Source organism: Indicator indicator, chromosome 5, assembly GCF_027791375.1.
Source record: "Indicator indicator isolate 239-I01 chromosome 5, UM_Iind_1.1, whole genome shotgun sequence".
In the NCBI taxonomy this organism is placed as follows: domain Eukaryota; kingdom Metazoa; phylum Chordata; class Aves; order Piciformes; family Indicatoridae; genus Indicator; species Indicator indicator.
The window spans coordinates 36,503,785-36,529,673 of NC_072014.1; the positions used below are offsets into that span (position 1 = coordinate 36,503,785).

The window sequence follows — 25,889 nt, forward strand, 5'->3', positions numbered from 1 at the left end:
TAGTGTGATGAAAAACGAAAAGAAAGAAAGGACATAAAAATCAGAAACGTCAGAAATATGTTAGGGATGAAATTCAGTTATTTCCATGACCATCAGTTCCAGAGCTGTCAGAGGGTCAAAGCTGCCTGTAATAAAGCTTGATCTTAGCAGCCACTGACTTTCATGGTCTAACATGAAATCTCTTTTTTGTTTAAATTAAAATAGTACATAGAGACATGACAAGCAGATAATAGAAACTTTAGTAGAACAAATGCAGCAGGGTAAGCAGGGAGGTGCAGGAGCTATTCCACTGATCCAAGGCTGATGCTAGTAATTCTCCAATAACCCTGAGGGTTTGGCCACTCTCCACTGCCTTTCTGCAAACCAGAAGCTCCATGGCCAGTGTTGGGCTTTGGGAAATCTCCCTTCCCATATGCCAGCTCCTAAACCAGCTGTGGGGTTGCTCCTGTATAGAAGAACCTTGGTTTTGACCTGAAAATCCATGCTGGATTTTAATACAACAAGGTGTTAGTCCTGCAAATGTCTGGTGTTCTGATTTTAAGAGATGGTGATCTTTGGGGGACTTTTATGTCAAGCCGGGTTAAGATGGAAACAAAATTTAAAATGTTATTGATGAAACCCAGAATAAGCAAAACAGTTGTAAAGATGTATAAAGAGACCTACCAGAGAGAAGCAAGAAGCTGGTTTCATCCGCTTCCCCCAAGAACAAATCCTACACTGCTCCGGAAGGCAGGCTGCAGGCAGGTCTCTCATGCATCTTGTCAAGAGAACAGCTCTGGTGCCTCCTCTTTCCTCTGGTTCTGTTTGCTGGGAAGGAAACCTCTGAAACCCTGCCTGTGCCAGCTCCCGAGATGGCTAGCATAATACTGAAGGAGTGCACACCACTTACTGGTGCTTATCAGGTTCATGACAGATACTTTTACCAGCATGTGTCATTCACATCAGCCAGTTTTATCCTGGCCTTTTGTTGGACTAAACCAAATATCATAATCTCATGTTGGGAAGGTGGTGTAGGTCTGCTAAATGACTTGTCTTTAGGAAGTTCTCATTTTGTGTTGGTCACACAGGTTGCAGTGAGAGGTTAGAGGGTCAGAGTTCATTAATTACAGTGATTAAAACCTGTCTTAAATTTCTGGTTTAGGTTACATCGAAGAATCTTGCACAGTCCCTTGCCCATTTGATTGCAAATTAAGCGACTGGTCCAGTTGGTCCCCTTGCAGCTCTTCTTGTGGACCAGGGGTGAAAGTCCGATCCAAGTGGCTTAAGGAGAAGCCGTACAACGGGGGACGTCCCTGCCCAAAGCTGGATCTCAAGAATCAGGTGAGCAGCATTAAATAGCCAACAGAAATCTTTCTGTGCTTACTGTATTTTAAATTGTGGTCAAAAGGTACTGTACTGGTGAAGAAATTAAAAATAGGAGTTATCTCTGGGACCGCAGCTTGTGTCAGATACTGTAGGTAATCCTTGAACTTCCTGAGGATTGAGAGGAAGGTAACAGCATAATTGGACCTGAAAAAACATACTTCATGTACGAAGAAATTTTTATCTTCCAGAGCACAAGAAGCCCTGGATGAATAATCCCAGCTGGACAGTCTGTAGGCATCAGAGAACCCAGATGTCATGGGTATTTAAAAAAGTTTTAATTCTCTCTGAGAATGTGGTTGCTGCAGAAACGTTTGTTCAATATATATTGCTATTTTTATCAACATTTCCCTTCAACACAATACAAATTCCCTTGAACATTAATCTCTATATGTTCAATATTGAAGTATCCCATCAGAGGAAAATAATCTCTAAATTGCTAGTCTTAAAAAAAGATCAGCATCTGTTTAAATGCTACTTACTGTGGTATGCATTTCTGCTAAACTAATAGTGATTTCCTACATTGGCTGATTAATTCTCAGCACTATTTAACACTGATGAAGTACTATTTAGTTCTGCATATCCCTTATTCCAGAATCAACCAGGAAAATTTATTAATAGGACAGAAACAGTCATGCTGAAGGGTCTTCATATATATGTTGTGAATATATATGTACATAAAAAGTATATATATGTAAAGTATGTTGCATTGTAGGTGTAGAAGGACTTCAGTAGCATTCATACAAAGACTTATTTGTGTAGTGACTTATAGGTGCTAGAATTGGTGGATCCAGTTGTCCCTCTGTACAGGCATTGCTGCACCAGTCACATCCTGGGATGCACCACCGCTTCTAACACCTGATTCTGACCTTGCCTCATTTTCTTCACAGTTTATTATTTTTCTTGGGAGAAACTTGGTAAATACTTTTTTAATTCTTTTTCCTCACTACTATTTGAAATTCATAGGCAGTAGCCTATGAAGCAGCAGAGACTATGAAAAGATAAAACTGCAATAAAGTGTATGTTGTCCATACCTCAGTGCTTTTTCCTAATAGATCAGACAGATCACCAAAGAGGTAAAATGAAATCCCACGGTAAGTCATATGGTAACAATAAGCTCCTTTGTAATGAAAAGGTACTGGGGTTTGTTACCCGTAGACACAGCAGACTACTTCCATTAAAAGTAAACTTACTTCTATAAAGCGTTGCCTATTCCCACACACATTAGATTTGCTAATTTCAAAAGCCTTTCAGAAGATATTAAAGGAAAGAAATTGTTTAAACTTGGAAGTTATGTCTTTGTAAGGTTTAGCAGTGCACAGTACTCGCAGAGTACCATGGCTGGCATTAATATAAGCAAGGTTGGTGCTTTTTGCTCCTTTACTGGGAAGGCACATTTTGATCTAAAAGTCATTGACTTCATTAGAGGGTTTTCAACTGCAGATTCTAGTAGTGAAACCTTAGAAATGCACTGGGTCTGTTTCTATAGGTTTGTGATTTTTTCTTTCAAGGACTTTTTGGCTGGGTTTTGGTTGCTTTGTTCTGTTGGGTTTTTTTCTTTGCCTGTGACTTTGGGATTGTTGTGGGCTTTTTTAGCATAGAAACAAGCTATTTCTAGCTAGTTTACTGCACAGATGGATTCTCTTTTTCCAATTAAGTTTTATGGGATTGGATCAGATTCTATATAGTTTGGAGCTTTTAAGATAAGAAGAAACAGTGTTAATAAGGGAAGTGTGTGTATATATATGTGTACTTTTAGATACACACACATATGCATACCATGTGCATGATGCTATTGCCTCCCCAAATTCTTCTCCATCCTTCGTGCAGTTCAGAAGAAGCTTTGCTCTGCACCCACTGGACTTTGACTTCCAGCACTGATTTAGAAGCACCAAGGTCCTTAGCCACATCACAGCATGCACAAGTTGACTACCCAGATGGTAAACTAAATTAGCTGATCGTGCTGCTGTTTAGCTAAGCTGGACACATACCATTAATCCACTGCAAGGCAGATTGTCTTCTCTTTCCTCTGGTCTGGATGGTATTTAAATCCTAGAGCAAAGTTTTATAGATTCTATATATATAAATATATGATATCCTAATTATTTATATAAAATCTGGGTTAAATACCTGCTATAAAATACCTACCTTTGATATCAGATGTGGGAAAGCTGCATCATCTGGATGCTGAGATTTTCTCTCTCAGTGGCAACTGTATTATGTTGTGTTTTTTGCAGTTGATAAAGATATTAGATAACTTGGAACCAATAATAAGCTCCTCCAGGTGCCAGTAAATTTCCCTTACTATTACTTTATTATTTCCTCCTACATTCTTAGAGTTGTTTGTTTGGGTTTCTTTTAATTATTACTTCAAAGCTGGGATCTTGTTATTGCTTAATCAATTACTTTGAAGCACCCTTCATTTTCCAGTGTCTTGTAGTTAAAGCCCTCAGTCGGTTTGTGTCATTCTCATTAAGGCAAATAATCTTTCTTACCCTCTTCTCGTGAAGGATGCTTTCTAGGCTTGTTGGCAGACCCCTGTATCTGTTTTTTCAGTGCCTTTCAGATATTTCACATAAATTTAACTATAGAGTGTGTTGCCTGAAACACAATTCTCTCTTACCATTTCACACCTTGTCCATAGTGCCACCCATACAGATACTTTAGCAAAGCTACTGCTTTTAGAGAGGGGCAATTTGTATTACCAAGACAATTTGTTTGATGAATATAAGTAACTATTTGAGTCACATAGGCTGTTTCCTAAATGTCTGCCCTCCTAGAATAAGTTCAGTTGGTGTAGTGCAGATTGCTTTGGGACAGAATTTTTTTAGCGAAAGTTTAATTTTTTTTTCAGAGATTAATGACAAATTTGGTTACTGCATGGTATTCTGTGGGATATATGCTCTTAATTCTACAGAGACTTTGGCTCATCTGGAGTATCTTAAATGTCTTCACCTATCCCTTGCCCATAGAGCCTTTCGAGCAGTCTGCTCCTTTTGCAGTAGATGCAAAAATTCAACTCAGGAGAATTAATTCAGCCTGTATATATTTCTTCTTGTCATTATAGTAGATGGAATAGGTTGAGCCCCTCCAGATTTTCATTCTGGGTTTTGTTATTTTCTAGTAGAAGCAACAAACAGTTTGTGTGGGCTGTATGTGCTTGGTATTCAGATATAATGATTTGATGTAGTCACTTCAGCCTTAAACTTCCTCTATGTTGTTTCCCTGTGAATTTAAAAGATGAAATACAATATTTGGGGGAAGAGATGACAGTATTTTGATGCGGATCCATGTAATGTGTTGAATTACTTTCGTCTTGTACCTCTAAGTGTTCAAAAATTGTTGAAGAGCTGGCTAACTACATTTTGCTCCATCTCTTAAAGAAAATGGGTATTGCATGTAGAAGCTGTGCAGCTCTTATCTAAGGATATGATTGCTTCTGAACAGCCGATTGGATTATGGGGTCAGCTGGCAGATGTTCCTGGCTGTGCAATGCATGTTAAAAGAGGTGTAGCATTTACATTTTTCTATTTCTGCTCTTATTTGAATGAACTTACACAGCATGCAGTTGCTAAGCTATTTAATATGTAGTTATACATGATGAAAGGTTAAATATGAGTTATGGGGGGTTTATTGCTTGAATATTCTTTTATAGGTTTTTAGGATTACTACAAGAAAATGCATCTTATTTTAAAGACTCATGAATTCCAAGGATTATCTTTTTATTGATTGCTCTAATATATATTCTTGTCAGGACTTTCCCTCCTTCTCCTTCCTCCCCCTCTCTTTCCCAGTCCTGCCAAAGAACAAATATCATAGCAAGTAGTTTATTCCATTTATATACACAGTATATATATAAGCAAACGTTTGTACAGGATTGGGAGCATTTGTGAAGGCAGCAGGAAAAAAAATGTAACGTGTTTGAAAATTAACTGCTTTCTTCAAAATTAATATTTTATCCTTTGTGATATTTTCTGGTGTTCACTCTGGAGTATGAGAACTGCAGACACCTTACACACTATAACTACAAGTACTTTTCCTAGAATTGGATACAGAAGTTTAACAAAAGGGAACAGGAGGGCAGTGGTGCATTTACAGATCAGATCTCTCAAAGCAGGGTTGGAGACGTGTGAATTTCTGGTAGCCTTTTCACAGAAAATAACTGATTTAATCCTACCTGCACTTCAGAGTAAACATTATTTTTAACCGGAAAAGAAAAATGTATCAAATTTCCTTTTGAAAGTGAAAATTTTACAAAATTATAGGCTTTAAAAACTTGCCATTAGCACATACAAGATTGGATGGGCTTGGAGATTGCTGTTAGCTGTAGAAATCACTATCACTTGCAAGGCAGAGCTTGGGCTTGGGCTACAGGGGGAGGAGGGGGATGTTTGATCTTTCACCTTTTCTAATCTGTAATATTAGGAAAGGTCTGTTCAGGAAAGGCCATTTGTTAAGAGGTTTCCAGGGCTTTTCACACTTACAATTCCTGGGGGGGAAAAAAAATCAAAAGAGTTAAATCCAGCATAGTAGTATGCAGAATAAAGTTTGACTTGCTCACATTCAGTAGCCTGTTCTTTAGGCAACTTTGGGCTTACGTTTGGCAAGCTAAGTTTACATGATCCAAAAATACCTTTAGGCTGTGTCAGAGGAGCTCTGCCTAAGCATGCTATGTAGCATGGCTTATCACAGGGTGCTGTAATGAAACGAGATCCACTTCTTTTAGGTAGATAACTGTTCTCAGAGCAACAATTTTGTATTCAGTCAAGTTTGTGAATAACCAACATATAACACTATTATATTTTCCCTGGTTTCCTACCTTTATGGTCTTGCCCTGACTTGCTGACATAAAATGTTTGCAACCTCTTCCATGTATCTTTGTCCCCTATCCGTAAATTAATAAATACATAATAATTTATAGACACACGCACATATATATATGTTACTTTTGTGTGTAAAAGGTTTTTTGGTTTGTCCTTTGTTTTGGTGTAATGCTTGGTTGTAGTCTTCCTTTGCATAAATACATCTTTTATGCATATATATGCATGTATGTATGTGTGCATGTCATAGAATGGCTTAGGTGGGAAGGAACCTTAGAGATCAGGTACTCCAACCTCCCCACCATGGGCCAGGATGCCCCTCAATTGACTTGGCTGCTCAAGAACATCCACAGGGAGGAGGCATTCACAATCTTCCTGGGCAACCTGTTCCAGAATCCCACCACCCTTGTACTGAAGAACTTCTTCCTCAGATCCTGTCTAAACCCACCACACTATCTCAGCTTAAAACCGTTCCCCCTTGTCTTGTTGCTGGACACCCTTGTGAAAAGTCCCTCTGCAGCCTTCCTGTAGAATCCCTTCAGGTATTGGAAGGTAGCTATTAGGTCCCCCCAGAGTCTTCTATATAGGCTGAACAATCCCAGCTCCCTCAGCCTATCCTCATAGCACAGGTGTTCCAGCCCTTGGATCATCTTTGTGGCCTCCTCTGGACTTGCTCCAACAGCTCTGTGTCCTTCTGATGATGGGGACACCAAGCATTTTCAAAACTGTTAGACTCCTGAGTCAGAAGTTAAATTCGAACCCAGCATCTTTCAGTGCTGTCCCTGATGTAGCTCATATCCTGTGCCTGAGTGGCAAGTTGCACCTATAACCCTTACCTCTCAGTATCAGAAATTGGTCTTTAGGAATATCATTAATAATGTATTAGCTATATATAGCTCTTGCTTAAATAACTTCTTTTATAACACAGATTTCTAATTGTCAGAAAAGTCATAGAATCATAGAATGGTTTGGATTGAAAGGGACCTCCAAAAGTCATCCAGTCCAACCCCCTCTGCAGTAAGCTGAACTTTCTCAAGACACTCATAAAATCTCTTCTTTCAGATTTCAACTGATAGGAGCTCGTTTCTAAGCCCAGTCCTGTGCCGCTGTGTCAACAGCGCTGGCTGTGTAAGATCGCTTTCTGTGGAACACAAGGACACGGCCAATCTATGTATCCTTCGGCTCTGTCTATCAACACTCATTTGCCTTGTGTTCAGCTTAACTTCTGGAAACACAAATCCTCTCCTTAATCTTGGTTTTACCTTCAGAAGGTTTGATTTCCTCCCACTCAGCCTTAAAGCAGGGAATTACAGCATAGAAAACGTTTGTCCTCTGATTCTAGTGTGATTTTACAGTATCATAAAAATGACAAGTTTTTTTGCCTGCTACACTAATGTGGGAGAATTTTAGGTGTCAAAAAAATAGCGAGAACCTCCTGGTTTCCTTACACTTTTCTTGCTGTGACTGGAAGTTTTGATACTAAACTGTAATTTAGTTCATTAAATGAGTAAAAGTAGCAAGCTGAGTCTGTGCAGCCTGAGCACTCTCTCATCTTCCCAGAGCAAGAGTCTGGAGAGCCCACTATGTGAGTGGGTACCTCTTGGCTTCCTAAGGAGAATGCAGCTCTTTCCCCTGTTGTCCTTCAGGCTAATAACCCTGTAGCATCTACTCTCGTTCCCAGCACATATTAAAATTTTATTCATCTTCAATAGCTATCTACATTTGATTTTCATTTTTCCTGCAGGTTTTCTGTTGAATAGAGGGTCATATAAACATGTTTTCACAATTGCCACTTATGAAAAGCTTTAGCTTCCTCAAAAGTGGTTTTCACTTGGCTTGTTTTCTATAGAGCTCCTTTAAACTTCTCTTTAATAATAGTGCATCCTGATATATGGTGTAATGCTCTTTTCTGTAATTGTGAGAGTACCTTTGCACTCTGTGAAATGAAATATCTTACAGTGCCAGTCTCCTTCCTAGAATTACTCTGAATCCCCAAAAATTAGCAGCATCATACTAACAAATTAAACTGCTTTTTTTTTTGGCCTTCTTTAGCCCCTATCAAGTACTTAATGAAATATGTATCAAAACTGGACTTTTTGCTGTAACAGAAAGTGATATATTTTCATCTCTGGAACTTTAAATTTACCCGTAATTATTTCTGATTCAAATATGGCTCCTACATTTGTTGCTGAAAAAAAAATTGTTTAATATAATAGCATGCTGCAAAATATAGTGAAAGACAAGGGGTATGCCAAAAATGCTTTGTCCTGTTTATTGCTCTGCAGAGATGATGAAATTAAATAGAAAATCAGATGCAGAAGGTTGGGTGGCTCACTGGAGAAAGTATTAGCATTTCACCTAAGGAACTGAAGTTAAATTGGTTTGGGCAATATTTTTTAAGGAAAGAAGTTTGGTTTGTACTGAATCTCTGGTGGACAGTATGTCATGTTGGACCAGCATACACTGTGTGTCATAAATCAGTGTGACAGCATCTAACACTGAGACTGAACTTACTCTTGCTTGTCTTTGTCTTAGGAGCAGGAGAACACAAAGGATTGATGCCTTGGTTGTTCCTTGGCAGCAGATTTAATCTTGGGGGTATTTTTCCCCTCCTTCCTCCTTTTAGAAAGTTTTCTATTTCTTTTCTGCAAAGTTTTGCAGTGTAATTTGTTCTCATTTTTGGGTTCACAGTCATTAAGGAGGGGGAAATGCTGCATAGCAGTTGAAATAAGGAACTAACTTCTGTTCTAACTGGAACAAATCCAAAAACATTTAGAAGAAAAAATATTGGTATGTCTTCACCTTTTCATGTTGTAGCAGATGTGAAAAGCTGTTTGGCATCATCATGCATTTTATCACGTGGCTACAGAAAGAGCAAACTGCACAAAAAAGGAGTAGCCCTTTTCTTGCTTTTGGCAAGTTAAATGAAGGTTTAGACACACTTTCCTTCTCTCTGCTCTGTTTTATAATTTCTTTGTGTACAAAATTATCTTCCAAAATATTATCTTGCTGACTAGAAAACTGGTCTTGCTATAATAGAAGGCATGAATGTGAAAATTTCTTTTAAGATAGTCAAGTAAGGAAATTAATTGCAGTAACTTATAGGTCTGTAGAAACTGCCACGTGAGTTCAAAACTTTTCAGGTGTAAATGCAACAACACATGGACAAGATATTAATTGGGAGTGCATTTGGCAGAAGACAGACCAGCTCTCTCCCATCTAGGGAGCTTGTGTGGGCAATCTGAATCACTGTGCAGAGCATCCAGCCTGAACGAAGGCTGGGTTGGCTTGGCTTGGTAAATTAGGTACTGTCATTGGCCTGATTTAGCATTTACTACCATGAGAAACCAGTGTGAGGCTATTCTAGGAGGTGCTGTAAGGGAGGACGTCGAGGTAGATTGGCCCCGGCTCCAAGACGACTGCAGTAAAGAAATGAGCTTCCTCTCTGCAGGACAGAGTGTCTCATCTATTCCTTGGTCAGTCTGGATGTGTCTCATACAGGCATCTCTATGTGACCATAGGTGTTTGCTCTGGAAGGTATACAGATTCACAGATTGCATGGGATTGCAAGGGACCCTCAAAGGGCATCTTGTCCAAACCCCGTGCAGTGAGCTGGGACACTTCCAACTAGATCAGGCTGCCTATGGTCACATTGGATCTGATCTTGAATGTCTCCAGGGACAGGGCTGTTAATTAGGATTGTGGTCACTTTTTCATATTTCCACTGGACAGAAGTATCTTTTAGGACTACGTTTTCTCATAAACATATAGCAAATTCTGTGTGTTCTCAGTTTAAAGTTGACCAGATTCAATTGGCTAACTTTGCTCTTAGAGGAATAGAAATTGTTTGAGGTGGTCTGACTCACCTGCATGCTCTGAACAGATCTTGAGCATTCAGAGCAGAAAATTCCTACTTTCTGACTCTCCTTTATGAATAAAAGAGAATAATTGGAAATAAAGTTGCCACTCAGACAGGGAAAATAGACATGAAGATGTATGTTATGTGAATTCATCTGTCAGAGCTGCTGAAAAACCCAGGAATGCTCAGGCACCTCTTGCATTATGGTCCTTAAAATAACCCTGGTCTTGCGTTTTAAAAGTATTTAATATTGCTGTGTTGTTCCATCTACAGCAGTTATCATTGATTAATACTTAACAAGTATTAATATTTTTTCTGGTGCAGACATTTCTTGTGGCCATTTCCCAGGAATTATGCCCATATCATATGTTCAGTTTGCTTTGTTTTATGTACTGTAGCTGATTGATAGATTCAAGAATAGATTTTATTTTCTTTTTATATTGTTTAATTAGTTTCCTCCTCTAAGACAGCAGAATAAAAGTACAAATGACCTACTATATTCCTCTTGATCTTTCCTCACATGACTGGAAAGATTGTGCTGGGCTTGCCATCAGATAAAATTGTGCATTTGAACTGTAAGTGGAATACATGAATTTTGCATCTTTTTTAGGTGACAGCATCAGGATCGTCAGCATTACTAGATTGCTAGCTGGAATATAAGCCACTTTGAGATTTGGATTTGAAGGCCCAATTACAGCTTTCTGAGCAGCTGTCAGCTATAACCCCCCTGTCAGGCTGGTCTGTTGTTTGCAAGGGCTGTTTTCCAAAAGTTGAAATTCATTCTAGTCATATGCAGGTGGGTTTGGGGAAAGAAAGAAGAAATTAAAGCGCTCTCCACTGTACAGCTTTCTGGGGCTTTCCCTTCCTCCTGAAGTTCCTCTTCTAGCAAGGACACAAAAGAGTTGCAAATATGAGTTTGCACAAATTCAGTTAATCTTTTCTTGTAACCCAGAGATCATGGCCTGTCTTTGTGTTATGAATAACTGTGTTGCAGGCTATAGCCATCAGAAGGAAAAACTAAAGACAAGCAGATTTTTAAATGTGCATGAAATGCCAAAGGATAGTTTCTTCTTCTCCAGTAAGATGTATATTCTGTCCTGCCTGATTTTATTTACTGCTTCTCACTTGAGAAGTGCATAAATCAGCAGTCCTGTGTAGTCTGTTGTGATTTATTGCTTAATTAAAAGTTATGAGGGCTTTTAATCTGTCTGTAATTTCTATTATTTTTGAGTCAGCTGTTTCCCGTATTGTAATTTAACCATTCTGTGATAAACTTGCATTGTTTTATGATATGAGCATTTTGTGAGCCCTGGTATTCACTGGCAGATGTGGCACATGATGGTGTCCCAGATGTTCTGGATTGACTTTGGAGTTCAAACTCAGAACTAAAGATAATTAAATATAAACATAGTAAAGTTCACCCAGCATCAATTATAGGCTGTTGGCAAATGTCTATGTGTTTGTTAGTGTTACAGATTAGTTTTAAAAGGGATGAGATTCATTTGTGGTTTCACAATACACAGATGTTAGCAACCTTTAATAATTTAAAAAGCAGTTTAAAAATGGTTATTTACATTTTAATGGAGAATTAATTGGAGTATTGAACCACATGCTGCTGCCAGTGCATTAGAACAATCAGTTTTAATGTTTTGGTTTAGTGTGGTCATTGGGTGATTTTTGTTTGTTTTAGTTGGTAGGTTGCTGCTGGTTTTTTACTTTACTTAAGGTTATAAACAAGATGCATTATAAAAACAGTTTTTCTCCATGTGAATTACTGTTGAAGAATAAATATAGTATGCAGTCATTAATTTTTGCATGGATGGCAGAGATGGGCAGTTTGAGAACCTCAACGGTTTTGAGCTGCATGTTTTAGAGCACTTGTCTGATTTGAGCTTTGAGAGGTTTCTCTCCTTTCTCAAGTATAATCTTTGTTATTTGAAAGCATGTGATAGTTCCATAAGCAAAGCTTTGTGCAATCCTGCCATTACAGATTTCAGGTAGAAAGATTTGATGTAAGTTTGGATTTCATTGATGGCAAGGTGGGTTTGCTCTGGTTTCGACAGGAATTAGAATTTCATATCCTTGTGAGTCACCTGCCCTCTGTTGGTTAGTTCAGCTTTGTGGGAATTTCATTTGTGTTTCTTGGAACTTCGGGTGGGATGCATGGGAAAATCTTTCCCTGAGTCCCAACTGCCTGTGTTTGAAATCAGTGGGGTCCTTTCAGTAATCCACCTCTGCTCCACGTGAGGTGTAGCCACTGTGAAATGCTCAGCTTTTCTTAACCTTAAAGTTTTGGATTTCCTAAATAACCTCCTATATAAGTACAGTGTTGTCACTGAATAGTCTCAATTTGTACTAGGGAAAAAAACAAAACTCCAACATGTTCCTGCATTTTTTTAAACCCTTTTCTTTAAAATGATTTTTGGAATCAATAATAAAAATAGAGGAATTCTTTTTTACTTGATGCAAATGGTTTGCTATAAAATTGTGTAGGCGATGACCTATGCTACATTAGATGAAAACTGTAGATGTCTTTCAAATATTCAGGAAGATTTTATCCAGGAGTTTGAGAATTGTACTATTACTACTAATTAGTATGAACTTTGGCAGTTAGAAGAGCTAAAATTAATAATATCTGTCAGATCTGCTGGTCAGTCTACACTCAATAATTTATACCAGCACCTATTAAATCTAGGTGTCCTTTATACTTTCATAAGTTACTTTTAAATAATGACTTTGAGTTTCAAGTCATAACTTTACTAAATAAAGATGAGAATTGTTCCTTTATTGAGTGACATTATGAAGCTCATGAACATTCTAATTAACTACTAGGCATAAAGGTATTTTTGTTCTTGTTCTGAAGAGTCTGAGTATAAAGAGTAAGACTGAAAAATTTGTGAAGTTTAGCAGTCTCAGTAAGACTCTGAAAAGTAACGAAGACTTAATCTTATACTAGTTTTATAATATTATATATGTGTTTAACTGGTGAAAATAATTAATATACATTTCTTAATGCTGTTATATAGTGTTCTGTTTAATACATGGTGTTTGTTTTCCATCCAGTCTTCAGAGTATAATAAGACTTGCGATCCTTGCCAGTGCTTTCTGGTATTGCAGCTGCAGTGGCCAGATTTCCCTAGAGCACCTTAGTTGGTTTTGGGTTTGGTGGGAATGTTTAGTGGTCACAAAGTCCAACATATGGCCCTTTATGAGTGTGCAAACTTTCAAAAATTCTTAAAATAAATCCAGTCTGTTGCTTTAATTTGAATTCAGTGTACTGTCAAGTAGCCATCTGGAACATATATTCATATATGTCAGTCATTCTTCTGATGGTCAAGTGGTACAATCTTAGCCGCTATTGATCCAGTTAGTAAGGAATTACTCTTTTGTAACTAGGGATCCAGACCTGCATCAAAACATGCATGCCACGTTTTTATCCATCTTGTACATGATGTCCTCTTTGAAATGTGAAAACTTATCTGTAAATTCAAAGTTTTCAGTCCATGTTTTGATGTAAATCTATATCCTATGTCAGGCCTGGGGATATTAATTTTTTGTTTAAGCAGTGCATATATTTATAGTACAGCAAAGCAGTGCTAAATTCTGTTTTGGTTCAGCATGTAGTTTAGTTAAAGTCTGATTTGCAGAATATAATTGTGTTGATTTTTAATAAGGCTCAGATCTTGTTAATGCTTGTTCCAGGACAGAGTATTTCACTCCCCTTGCTAGTTACAGGGAGGGGCTGCAAGACAATGCTTCCAATGGATGGGCTTTGGTTTTTTCATGGTGCTTTTCCCCAGCTAGTACCTGGTTACAAAGTTGGCTAGTAAATAAACAGATTTATATTTGTTGGAACACAAACATCAGTGAGTACTTTAGGAACTAGAGTAGCAATAGGTATTCATTAGAAAATCCATCAGAGTAATCAATTACACTTTGAGTTTGCCTCGTTGAGGGAATGGAGGTACTCAGTCTGTGTAAACCAGATATTACTCGAGTGATCAGCAGGTGGGCAGCCCAAATAGGCTTTATGGATAGTCTCACAGGTGAGGAAAATAATAAGAAAAGATTCTTCATCCTGTGTGTTCCCAGAACAACCATTGACAAAACAACTGGGTTTTTTGAGAATGAGATATGGAAGATTGTATCTTGTGGTTCACAGTACGTACACAACTCATCAGTCCTGAGAAAGGAAAGTGATGATTAAACTCGATTGGATTAAACATTTGCATATAAAAGAGTTTTTTCTTAATATTAATTTCAGGTAAGTGTTTGATAAATGACTTGCAGATTTTCATCAGTATTCTCATGTCTTCATTTTTGCATAACAGGTATCCTCTCAGGAGGTGTGTGCAAAGAGCAGCATTTTCAGTGTAGTTACTTATCACATAGGAAATTCTAAGTACAAGTTGCATTTGGTCATATCTGCATGCTAACTTAGGAAATTAATCCCAGGTAGAGGAAGAATTAATTATTTATTTATTTCGTTTCCCACCCCCGACTCTGTAATAGTAATGTGGCATACCAGAGTACCTGAGAGCTTGGCCAGGGAAGGCAACACAGATGATTGCTTAAGTCCTTCGGACAGTACTAAAATGTTTACTTGTTTTGGAATACACTGTTCATTTTATATAGGTTTCTTTTATTCTGTGTACTATAGCTTTTTAAGCACAAGATTAGTAATCCTTTCTAACAGGTCCCACTGCCTGTTAGACTATGCAGGGTCCTCGCAACTGTGATGCTGCACTCCTGATTTCTATACATTGGAGTGAAAACTCATTTGTAATCAAATCAAAAGAGCAATCGGTGCCTGGCAGTATCGATTTTGGTGAAGGTGCTATGTTTAAAACCGAGGGCATGACCCTTGTCTTTCAGCTCCTAGCGATGTTATGGGAGTTACACCATCTTCACTGTGCAGAACAGCATCGGGCAGCGATTCTTCTTGAAGCACCCGATATCAAAAGGCTCTGCTTGAAACTCAACAGTGAGAAATTCGGGTATAGATCCAGGTTATACAAAGCTTATTTCTTCTTCCCCCCATGTAATTCACACTAAATCACCTGTCCTTAACCAGTGATGAGTACTCTGAACATGTGCTCCAGCTGCTCCACACTACCTGCTGGCTGTGCTGCCCGGCCGGGTGGGCTTTGTGGCAGCTTGTAGCTTCTGGAGTCTGCTCATAAATCCATGGCATATTGTGTGATAGCAGATGCAAACACCAGTTTTATGGTTTGTCTTCCAGCTAGTGTTTTTCTAACTACTGTGTTATTCTAACCAAATGTCTCTGTCCTAACTCCCGGAATGAAATAAAGGCAAATTCCAATTAACTTTTAAGACACTCAGAACTGACTCTGCTTTCTTAGAAACCAGTACTAACTTACACAGTATTTCCTTTTTGCTGTCTATTTGAAGAAGGTGAGACCTTTGATCCAAGTCATATGTAAAACCCTAAGAAGTGGTCTCCCTATAGAATAGTAAATTGTTTCATATACCAGAAGTTTGCATATTTGAGCTGGATTGTTATCTAATTTGTAGAATGGGTAACAGATGAAGTTCAATCTGAAAATAAAAAGTTTTTTTTTTTTGGCTTGAACTGATGTTTATTGACAGAGTTAATACTAAAATGAACAATCAGTCTCAACATGCTTCCCTGAAATGTGTCCAATGGCATTTGCAATACTATTGGAATATCTTTTCAATGATGAAATAAGGAATATTTGTTTCCTAGAAAAAGGTTTGTGTGTTACAAGTGGGAAAGTAAAAAAGTTTGGAGCATGCCTCAAAGTCACACAAATATAAAATGCTCTCTGGGTTGAACTACAAGCATCTAGGGGAAAAGAGTACACTTCCAGGAATGAGTTATAGCAGAACTGGGCGAGGCCAGAATGACCTTAGATAACATAATTCTATTTAAAGCAAAGTAAAAGTATTGTTGGAGGTCTGCACTTTGTTTCCTCTGTTCAAATTGTAGTTTCAATTACATTACTGTCCCTTCATTAAGTTTTGTTGGGGGGGGGAAAAAATACAGTTATTTTTACTTCATTTTAATTATTTGCACACTGCAAGTTATAAAATGTAATTAGACTTTCACACACACAGAATCATCCAGAATCATCCAGGTAGGAAAAGACCTCAGAGATCAAGTCCAATCTGTCACCTAACACCACCTGACAACTCAACCATGGTTCCAAGCGCCACATCCAATCTTTTTCATGAACACCTCCAGAGATGGTGACTCCACCACCTCCCTGGGCAGCACATTCCAATGGCCAATTACTCTTTCTTTGAAGAACTTTCTTCTCACCTCCAGCCTAAACTTCCTCTGGCGCAGCTTGAGACTGTGTCCTCTCATTCTGTCACTGGTTGCTTGGGAGAAGAGACCAACCCCCACCTGTCTACAACCTCCTTTCAGGTAGTTGTAGAGAGCAATAAGGTCTTCCCTGAGCCTCCTCTTCTCCAGGCTAAACCACCCCAGCTCCCTCAACCTCTCTTCATAGGGCTTGTGCTCGAGACCTCTCCCCAGTGTCACTGCCTGTCTCTGGACACGTTCAAGTATCTCAATGTCCTCTTTAAACATTTGCTTAGGGAAGATCTCCACTGTTCACTTGTACCATGTAAAACTGGTGCTGTCTTTCATTGTTATACCTGATGTGCATAAGGGTAACTAAAGCATAAAAAGTAGCCTGTCTTTCCTGATTTAATAGGAAGTAAATTCTTCCTTTAAATAAATAGGTTTTTTCCTATTTCTGCTGGCATGTAGACGAAAATAGGGCACTTTCATGATGCTTTCACCTATCTTCCCAAGCCAACCTTGTTTGGCTCCTAAGCTGAAGCTGTTGGCACTCAGTGGTACAAACAGCACTAACTGAAAAAAAAGGAGCATTTTTCATCTAGAGGCAGTTACTAAAAACATTTGTTGGTTTGAGTTTGAGGTTGGGTTTCTTGGGGAGGGTTGGTTTTTGGTTTGTTTCATTAATTATGTTTTGTAAGAAGCTGTAAAAAACAAGAGTTGATCTTAATAGCTTTATATTAGTCATTGCTTAACTCAATTTATCTTTTATCTGATGTTCCAGAACTACTTAAATCCAGTTAACAACTGCTAAGCACAGAAACCAATTCATTACCTACTTTAGTCAAAGATCACTTTTTCAGTGGTCTTGCATTTAATTTGCATTTAATTTGAGGTTCCATTAAAATAATTGCCTGTTTGGTTCACTTCTCTAATTGAAGGCTTGCAAGAAATGGAGTGTATGATCACCCATGGGATAGGGGAGGTACAACAGGTATCACACCACCTCATTCCAGGCTTACACATGAAACACTCATGGTATTTTCACAGGACACAGGACTTATTTCTCTGTTACAGTCACAGGAATTGAAGGCAACTGTATTGGCCAGTTGGAAACATGATTAAACTCTGCCTTGGCATCAGGCAGGTGATCTCCATTACTCCAGTGAAAAGGCTGGCCTGTCCTCTCTTGTTTTAAAAACCTTGTCATTCCCAGCCTGACTGGATGGGTGATTTTTTCTGTCTCATCTTTGCTGAGGATTCCATTACTACTAAAAGCTCTGCTCTCTGGTATTTTCTTGCTCTGCAGACTTTAGGGGGGAAAAACAGCTTTATTCTCTAGTGATAAGAGAGCCATCCCTCGCAAGCTTTTGTTTCCAGACATATCAAACACATTTAGCCTCTCCTTGCAAGTCGAGAGCTTCGTTCTCAGAATCACCCTGATGTTTCTCATCTATGTTTGTTCTGTCTGCTGTTTGAGCTTGGGAAACTAAGTGTCTGGATTTGTACACACTACACCAGAGAGGGTCTTAGCAGGGCTTTGTAAAATGCTGGTAATTACATCCTCTCTTGTAGGGAAATTCTGACCTACTTGGATTGCATTTTCTGCTGTTTTATTTCGCAGCCACATCACATAGTGTTTTGTCTTGTGATGCCCCCTTCTAGTTTCCCAAGGCTGATCTGTGGATGTTTTTTTTTCAGTCTCCAAATAAGTGATCCACACTCTGCTACTGAACTGCAGTCTCTCTCTGGTACCCTGGTCCAGGTATCATGTGGCTCTCATTCCACACTGTCCCACTTCTCCCTATATAAAGATGTCATTTAGCTTCTTGTCTTCAGTAGAATTTTAACAGGACCATAGCCATTTGTGTGCTGGTATAATTGGTGAAACATTAAGCAGGACTGCCTCTAAGACCGGTGCCTCAGCAGTGATGCTAATAACTTCCCTGCAGCCTGACATTCCCCATTTAATGTCACTGTTACTGTCCTACCTCTAGCAGTTTCAGGCCAATTTCAGATTTTTGTACTAATCCCCTATCTTCTTCAATTTAACTAATAACTTCCCAGGTGACACGACGTTAAAGCTTTACCAGAACCAGACAGCTGAGATCAATTTCATTTCTTTTCTCTGGGAAAGTGAGTTTTCTTCTGTAAGGAAGATGTCAGATTAGTGTGCCTTACCTGTATTAAACCCATGTGGTATCTCCCCCAAATTCTTTTAGCTTCACTGGCTTTGACTGTTCATTCCTTAAAAATTGTTCTAAAGGTTTGCTGCTGCTGAACTTAGAAGAAAGGACTTCTAAGCTGCTCTGATAATACTTTTTTTTTTTAATCTTTAAATACAGATATGACATTTATTGCTTCTGATAGGATGATACTGTTTGTGTCTTGCTTGATTTGTTTAAACTTGTGTCGTGAAGGGTGCCCATGCCCAGAATTATGCCCCAGATATTGCCAAAACTCATCACAACTTACTACCCCATGTAAAATCTTATATGCCAGTTCTTGCATTAGTCTGGATGGAAATGACTTAGTCCTCATTTTCAGACATTTTGCTTCATGAGGTACGTGAACATCTTCACCGTGATATTTTTTGAGCGGTGTTCATCATTGACTTCATGGAGAATTGAAGCCTGCATTCATGTATTGTTAAGTTACCTGCTGTCTGGGTTGAGGGTTGGACTGGATGATCTTTGAGGTCTCTTCCAAACAGATATATTTTGTGATTCTGTCCTTAGTCTGTACTCCACCCTCACTGAGTAGTAGCTCTGCTTCTTTGCAGATCGTTTCTTCATGTAGCCAACAAATCTTTCATCACTTGTTTTAGTATCTTCTGAAGCAGCTTTTAAGGCGGAGTTTCTCTTTGGTGCCTCTTTCATCTCCGCATGAACTCCGTTATCCACACAGGACTTCTTCTGTCTATTGGCCTCCACGACAAGTGAAGACCAGGCGCACTGCCTTCAAGTTTTTTTCGTCTTGCTTGAAATATGGGTCCCTGTAAGTATTGGTGTCTGACTGAAACATGGGGCCCTGTAAGTACTGGTGGCTCTGAAACACTGGTCTCCTTCCTTAGGCAGATCTTTCAGCCTCCTGATTAGTGACTTCCTGGCTGGTTTCCTCACTGTGTAGAAGTTGCCCTTCTGAAGCCAAGAGCTGTGACTGAAAATGCCAGCCTGCCTTTTCTAAGGGTTCTGTGAACATCAGTGAATACTTTCGTTTAACATCAACATATAATCACATACTTCAAATTTACTTTTATAACCAGCTCTCTGTTCCTCTTACATATCTAAAAGAAATCTAGAATAGCATCACTGTATTGTTTCAAAGGTTGAATTAACCTGTCAGTGACTGCTTTTGGGAATAGCTCTTTCCAATATTATTATTAGCAGCATTTGTTCTCCAATAAATGAAATCTTGTTTTTAAAAAGCTCTCAAATAACTCCTTTTTTTATATTAAAATCCAGCCCTGGAGATTTGTGGTGTTGCCCGCTAGCATCAACACAATGGAACCATCACAATGTTACTGTCTAGTCCCCAGATAATTTCATCCTGGGTTTGATAAGCTTCTTCAATAATTTAATTTACTGAGTCTTATTTAACCCTCAGTCTGATGAATCTCCACAACTTGAGGTAAGTCCCTCCTGATTTTATATGTCTGTAAGAAGAAACTTAAGCTAGCTATCATCTTTATATAAATCCTTCTAGGGCTGTGCTATGCTGCTTTTCAGCAGGTAATGCTAATATTTGGGTTTATTTCCTGATGCATGAATTGTACTTTGCTAGTAAGAATTTAGATTTTTCAGTCAAACTGCTAAAGAAGTATTTTAATGTAAAGGATGAGATAAGTCCAAAGTACACTGTGTGCTTATTTTTGTTGTCCTATTAATGCTTATTTTTAAATTTCATAAATTCAGTAAGATCTTGCAGTGGCTGTTGGAAGTACACATATAAGATACAGAAATGGCTTAAATCCCATTAAAATATGCAGAAACCAATAGACCAGTTCAGTTTGTTTTCACTGAATGACCAGCTTTATAGAAGCTGAAAAACCCCTCCTCTCTACCTGTTTGATATTGCCCTTTGGCCAAGGATTCAGTCATGCATTCACTTACAGTCAGTGTTCAACCTTGCCACATTTTAGCCTTAAATTCAACTTGTTTAAAAATTCAGCTGCAAATATCATCATGGGAAATGCAGAGATGTTGGCAACTGGTGTTTAATGAATGGTGGTTTTCACCTTGTAATTAAATCTATGAATACTTCTTCACATGAAAAACAAGAAAGAATGCATGATGGTAGCCAAGAGGTCATTGAGAAAATTAATTAAGAGAAGAATTTTCTTAGATCTGTGGAGAAATTAACATTACAAGTTAATATTTATAACAGAACACCAAGTCACAGAATGGTAGGGGTTGGAATGGACCTCTAGAGATCATCTGGTCCAACCTCCCTGCTAAAGCAGGTTCACCTAGAGTGGGTTGCACAGAAACTTGTCCAGGTAGGTTTTGATCATCCCCAGAGAAGGAGACTCTGCAACCGCTCTGGGCAGCCTGTTCCAGTGCTCTGTCACTCTCCAAGTAAAGAAGTTTTTTCTTATATTTAGGTGGACCTTCTTGTGTTCTACTTTGTGCCCATTGCCCCTTGTCCTGTCACTGGGCACCACTGAAAAGGGTCTGTCCCCATCCTCTTGATACTTGCCCTTTAGATCGTGATAAGCATTGATAGGATTCCCTCTCAGTCTTCTCTGGATGAGCTTCAGGTCTCCTAGGATAGATGCTCTAGTGCCCTCATCATCTTTCTAGACCTCCATTGGACTCTCTCCAGCAGTTCCCTTTCTCTCTTGAACTGGAGAGCCCAGAACTGGGTTCAAGATGTGGCCTCGGTAGGGCAGAGTAGAGGAGGAGAATAACCTCCTTTGACCTGCTGGTCACACTTGTAATACACTTGATAGCATAGAAAAGTTTCAGAAGAACTTTGAGCCAGTGGTTTGTCCTGTTTGTTCTCTGAAAACCACCTTTGGGGATACTAGCTGCACCTTCACCAGTAATAAAGACAAAGACATGCATAAGCAGTTTTCAGAGAGATCTTAATTTATCAATAGTGCAAAACTAGGAAAAACTCTCTTTTTTCCCTCTTGTGAAACCAGTCAGGTTTTTCCCTCTTAGCCCCCAAGCTGCTGAATGGTGAAAGGTCAGGCTTGATGGACTCATTTGGGAATATATGCCCACAGCATAATACAAAATGGACAATGTCACTGGAAGTGTCTCTGTTCTGTCTCACCTGTTTGTCCCAACTACACTGAAATGGCAAATTATCTGCAGCTGAAGCAAGCGTCCTGTCTGCACATTCATTTCACCTCTGGTCTTCTGCCTCAGGTTCTCATTAGACAGCCCAGTCATTTGGTGTGGTGATGGGTTTCAACAAGGACACTCACACACTGAAATGTAGCTACACCCAGACAGGGCTTCACTGCTACGTAGCAGTGACATTCCTGAAGTGAGTGCTTCAGACTGGAGGGCAAATTTGAAGGGTCCACAATTACAAAGGTGCCTCCTAAACTATAGATATGCTGCCTAAGAGTTACACTTCTTTTGTGCCTCAACTTAGTGGTGTTTCATAGGACTTACTTCTCCTTTAGGCAGCAGGTTAAAAGCTGATTTTGGAGGGCTATGTGCATCTTTTACAAGAGAGAACCTATCTATTGTAATGCTGCTTATATTGAGTATTAGAGACATTAAAGTATTTTGCAAAGCTAACAGATAGACCCTGATAAAATGTGTTCAGATCCTTACCTAGTCAACAGATGAGAAAATCTGGTCAGATCAGGCTGGTTTAGGTAAAAAACTAATGAGCGTGAAGACTAAGTAACAGCTGCCAGATTTGGTTCATTGCTTGTATGGTGCTTTTTTTTTTCTTTTTTTTGATGGGTGACAATGACAGCTTTATTGAAAGAAGCATTGTTTTAGTCCCACTACAAATATCACAAGTATTCAAATCCCCTGAAAAACTGCATTCTCTTTTTAATTTGCTATTCCTTTTATTCTTCGTGGCTCATCTCAATTAGTGAAGCATTTTTCTCTTTGTCACATAAAGGAAGACCTTTTTTTATGTGCATCAACTCTTACCAATAGCCCAGACACTTCAGAAGGGGATAACAGGCTAGATTATCCTTAAGCAATTGCAGTTGTAACTATTTCATGTCTTATTGTGGTATGTAAATTTGATTTTTTTTCCTGGGTCCTATGGACATATCTTCATTTTGACTACTGGAAAGCACAGCAGGATAAATAGATTAAAGTAGGAAAAACAGCTCTTAGTGGTATTTCCTATCAGCTTTATGGTAATGCCATCACTGATGTAGTTGCTGTATATACACATAAGACAGATTTCTTTCCCAGAAGTGGTTGTCTATCAGTACTGAACCAAATGTAAACCAAAAAAAAAAATTAATCACAAAACAATGGGAATGGATCAAAGAGCAATGAAAACAGTGGTAGTGCTGAGATTGTTTGGTCATGCAGGTTAACAGTAGACATAATGGAGTGGTGATGCTATTTTTGCAATGTTGTTTTTTGAAAGAACAAGTACAATAAATAGCAGCTGGTATCACAGCAATTCATGCAACCTAGATCTCATGTCTGGCTGGTTTCAGGAGGGAGAGGCAAGGCTTGCAGCAGGAGTGGATCTTGAGAAAGTACTGAAAGCTGGGAAAGGGAATGATATTTCATATTAATTCCAGTTAAGTATTCCAGAGGGGTGGCATAAAGAAGGGTATAACAGAAGTTCAGACATGAGTGCTTTTTCCTGGTGTCATTGACAGAGCACAGTAGGGACAACTGAAGTGAGAGTGAGATGGGCTAAAATAATGTGTTGGCTGGAGAGGAACACTTCAGATATGACAGTGTAAGTGCTAGTTGAAAATGGAAGTTGAAGCCATGGGGGAGATAAAATTAGCTGTGGACAAGAGAGGAAGAAAGAAAAGCAGGCAAGCTGAGGGATAGCTCTCTTGTGCCCCATAAAGAGGAGGATAAGTGGAGGGAGCAAACTTATAAAAGGCATAGCAAAGAGTCAGCTAACTCTTATTCTCTATATACTTATTTCCTCCATGCAGTAGATATAAAGTAGTATGGAACATCTTTGGATGAGAGACCAGGTTTTCTGTTCCTTGTTTAAACCTCAGGCCTTTAACACTGTCTAAACAAAAATCACCAGCGACGCAGTCTGGCAGGAGCACTGCTTCTGGATGGTACATAGTGCACATGATCTTGCCTGTCTGGCCAGCTCAGGACAGCAATTTAGGATGGCAGCTTGTGTCTGCTGCTAACATTCCCACGCTGGAGTGTGCTCTGACAAGCAGGGACATACACCTTCTGCCTTTGCAGATGGAAGTACCTCTAGAGGGAACACTTCCAGTTGGAAGGAGGAGGGAGGGAAGATGTTCATCATCACCAGCAGGTGGGAAAATTTGCTACTGGCACTTAGCTCATAACTTCAGAAAGTTTGGCCCATCCTGGCACAGACCCATGTCACAACCATATGTTCTTCCTTACACTGTTGCACCCTCCTAATCTCAATGAAACTTTTCTTATTAGAACAGTTAGACTGCTAATTTTTTTGTTCAGCGTTTTCTTGCCAGGTTGTTCATTGGTATGCAGTGTGAAGAGAAGTGAAAACATGGGACTGATGGGCAAGCTGCAGACATAGGGCAGAGACCATTCCTGATTGTGGCAGTCTGCAAAGGATTCCCCTGTGCCCAAGGGAGTGGGAACCAGCCACATGGGCATGGGGAGCCAAGGTGGTGTTGCATGGGAGTCAGATAGGAGAGACTCCACAGGAAGCCAGAGCTGACATTACCTAGTGCATAGACGTATGGATGCTCCCTTCCTCCAGCTGTCCAAAGTCAGTGGCCCCTCTAATGTATTTTTTCCCCTCCTTTCACCCTTGCCTGCTGAAACTCTTGCTGGCTGCTGTCAGTCTTCTGCACTTCTCTTGGATCCATCTCTGCTGCTGCCAATAAATTCAATTTTGCAGCCTGTAGAGTCAGGGCAAAATAACTCATTCAATTTTTCCTACATTACTGAGCAGCCTTGGGCTGGCTCAGAAGGCAGATGGGTATTTAATTTGACGTTTGTGCCTCTGTAAGCTGGAGGAGAGGTTCTAGCAGTGTTGCAGGGGCCAGCTAATGCAGGTGAGCAATTGCCAATAGTGGACTAATCTCTTGAAGAACAGTAATATGTCAGGTTATACTCCAGATTTCTCTCTGTGGGATGATACTGCTCAAGGAAATTAAGCCTAAGAGATAATTTGGCAACAGGCTTATTTTAAATACTGATTAATGACTCCTGCTTTAGTGCAGCTTCTGCTCTACTCATCTGATGTTTTAATATGGCAAAGGAATTATGATTAGTGCTTTTAGGTTTTTAATGTTCAGATAGTTAAAATGGCCTGTAATAATTGCTGCCTTTAATATTCAGCATAACTATTACAGAGATATAATTGTGCTTTGGTGCTCGAAAGAAGAAACCAGGATCCCAATGTGATCATGAATGCCTCTTTCTGTTAGCTTAAATAAAATCCTTACATTTCAACGTCCTTGGCAGTAAGTTTTAAGAAGTTTAATTAAAAAAGAAGGCTTCAATAAGTAAATGAAAGCTGAAAGACTGAAAACTGTTAAAGGAGTCACTGCAATAAGTACAGTAAAAAATGTAGTGGAATGTGTACCAGAAATCACAAGTACAAGCACCAAAATGGGGAAAACAAATTCAGATTCAGGGAGCTTGTAATCCAAGACATACCTGTGCAGCATACAAAGCACCTCTAAGATTTGTAATCATTATTCTCATGACATTAACATATTTTAGATCTGATTCTGCAATATCCTGCACTATTGGAAGCTAGGAGTTATTTTCTAATAGAATTGCCAAAAAATAAAAAAAAAATCAAATAAAAGCAGGATCCAGGTCTGTGAAAGTGATTGATCCTTGGCAGAAGCAAGAGATGTCTGCATGTATTTCCCCTCTGCTGCCTTGGAGGTGGTATCTTGCATGCAGTGGTTAGTTTTCATCTCACCCAGCTTGTAATTCTGTTGCTTTCTGTTCTAGCAGGGAAAAAATATTCCATTGTGGTTTTATAAACTCTGTTAAGAGTCAAAGGAGTGTGAACTCAAACCTTCCCTTGAAGAGAAGGATCTCCCCAGTGCCTCATGCAGGACTGCTATAGGGTGAAGAAAAGCATCTCTGTGTTTGCTAGGGGTTTGACAATTTGTCTAAGAGAATTTTTTATGTACCTCTTGCCTCTCACAAGAATTACAACTCTCCCATGCAGCCCCACAAGCTCTGCCTCTCCTCACCTGCATCAGGCCTTTGAACTTGCCCTTGCCTCTGCCTTCTTCCTCTTCTTGCTCTGGATGGACTTGTGCTATCTCCCACAACAACCTTAGCCACCCGCTTGCTCCTCTCTTCCCTGTGCAGCTTGGTCAATGTCCCACACTGCTTCCATGCGTGAACAGAACTTTCCTCTGTAGTTGGAAGTTGGGCTTGATGATCTGAAAGGTCCAATC

The 25,889-nt window shown here is 39.2% G+C and overlaps 1 protein-coding gene across 1 annotated transcript in view; it reads left to right on the forward strand.

Moving 5' to 3' along the window:
• The window catches only part of THSD7B (thrombospondin type 1 domain containing 7B), a 277,058-nt gene that overhangs the window by 189,633 nt on the left and 61,536 nt on the right, over positions 1-25,889 (forward strand). Inside the window, exon 14 of the mRNA XM_054381025.1 lies at positions 1,142-1,320. Coding sequence (XP_054237000.1) covers positions 1,142-1,320 — 179 coding nt within the window. The remainder of the gene's footprint in view (positions 1-1,141; positions 1,321-25,889) is intronic.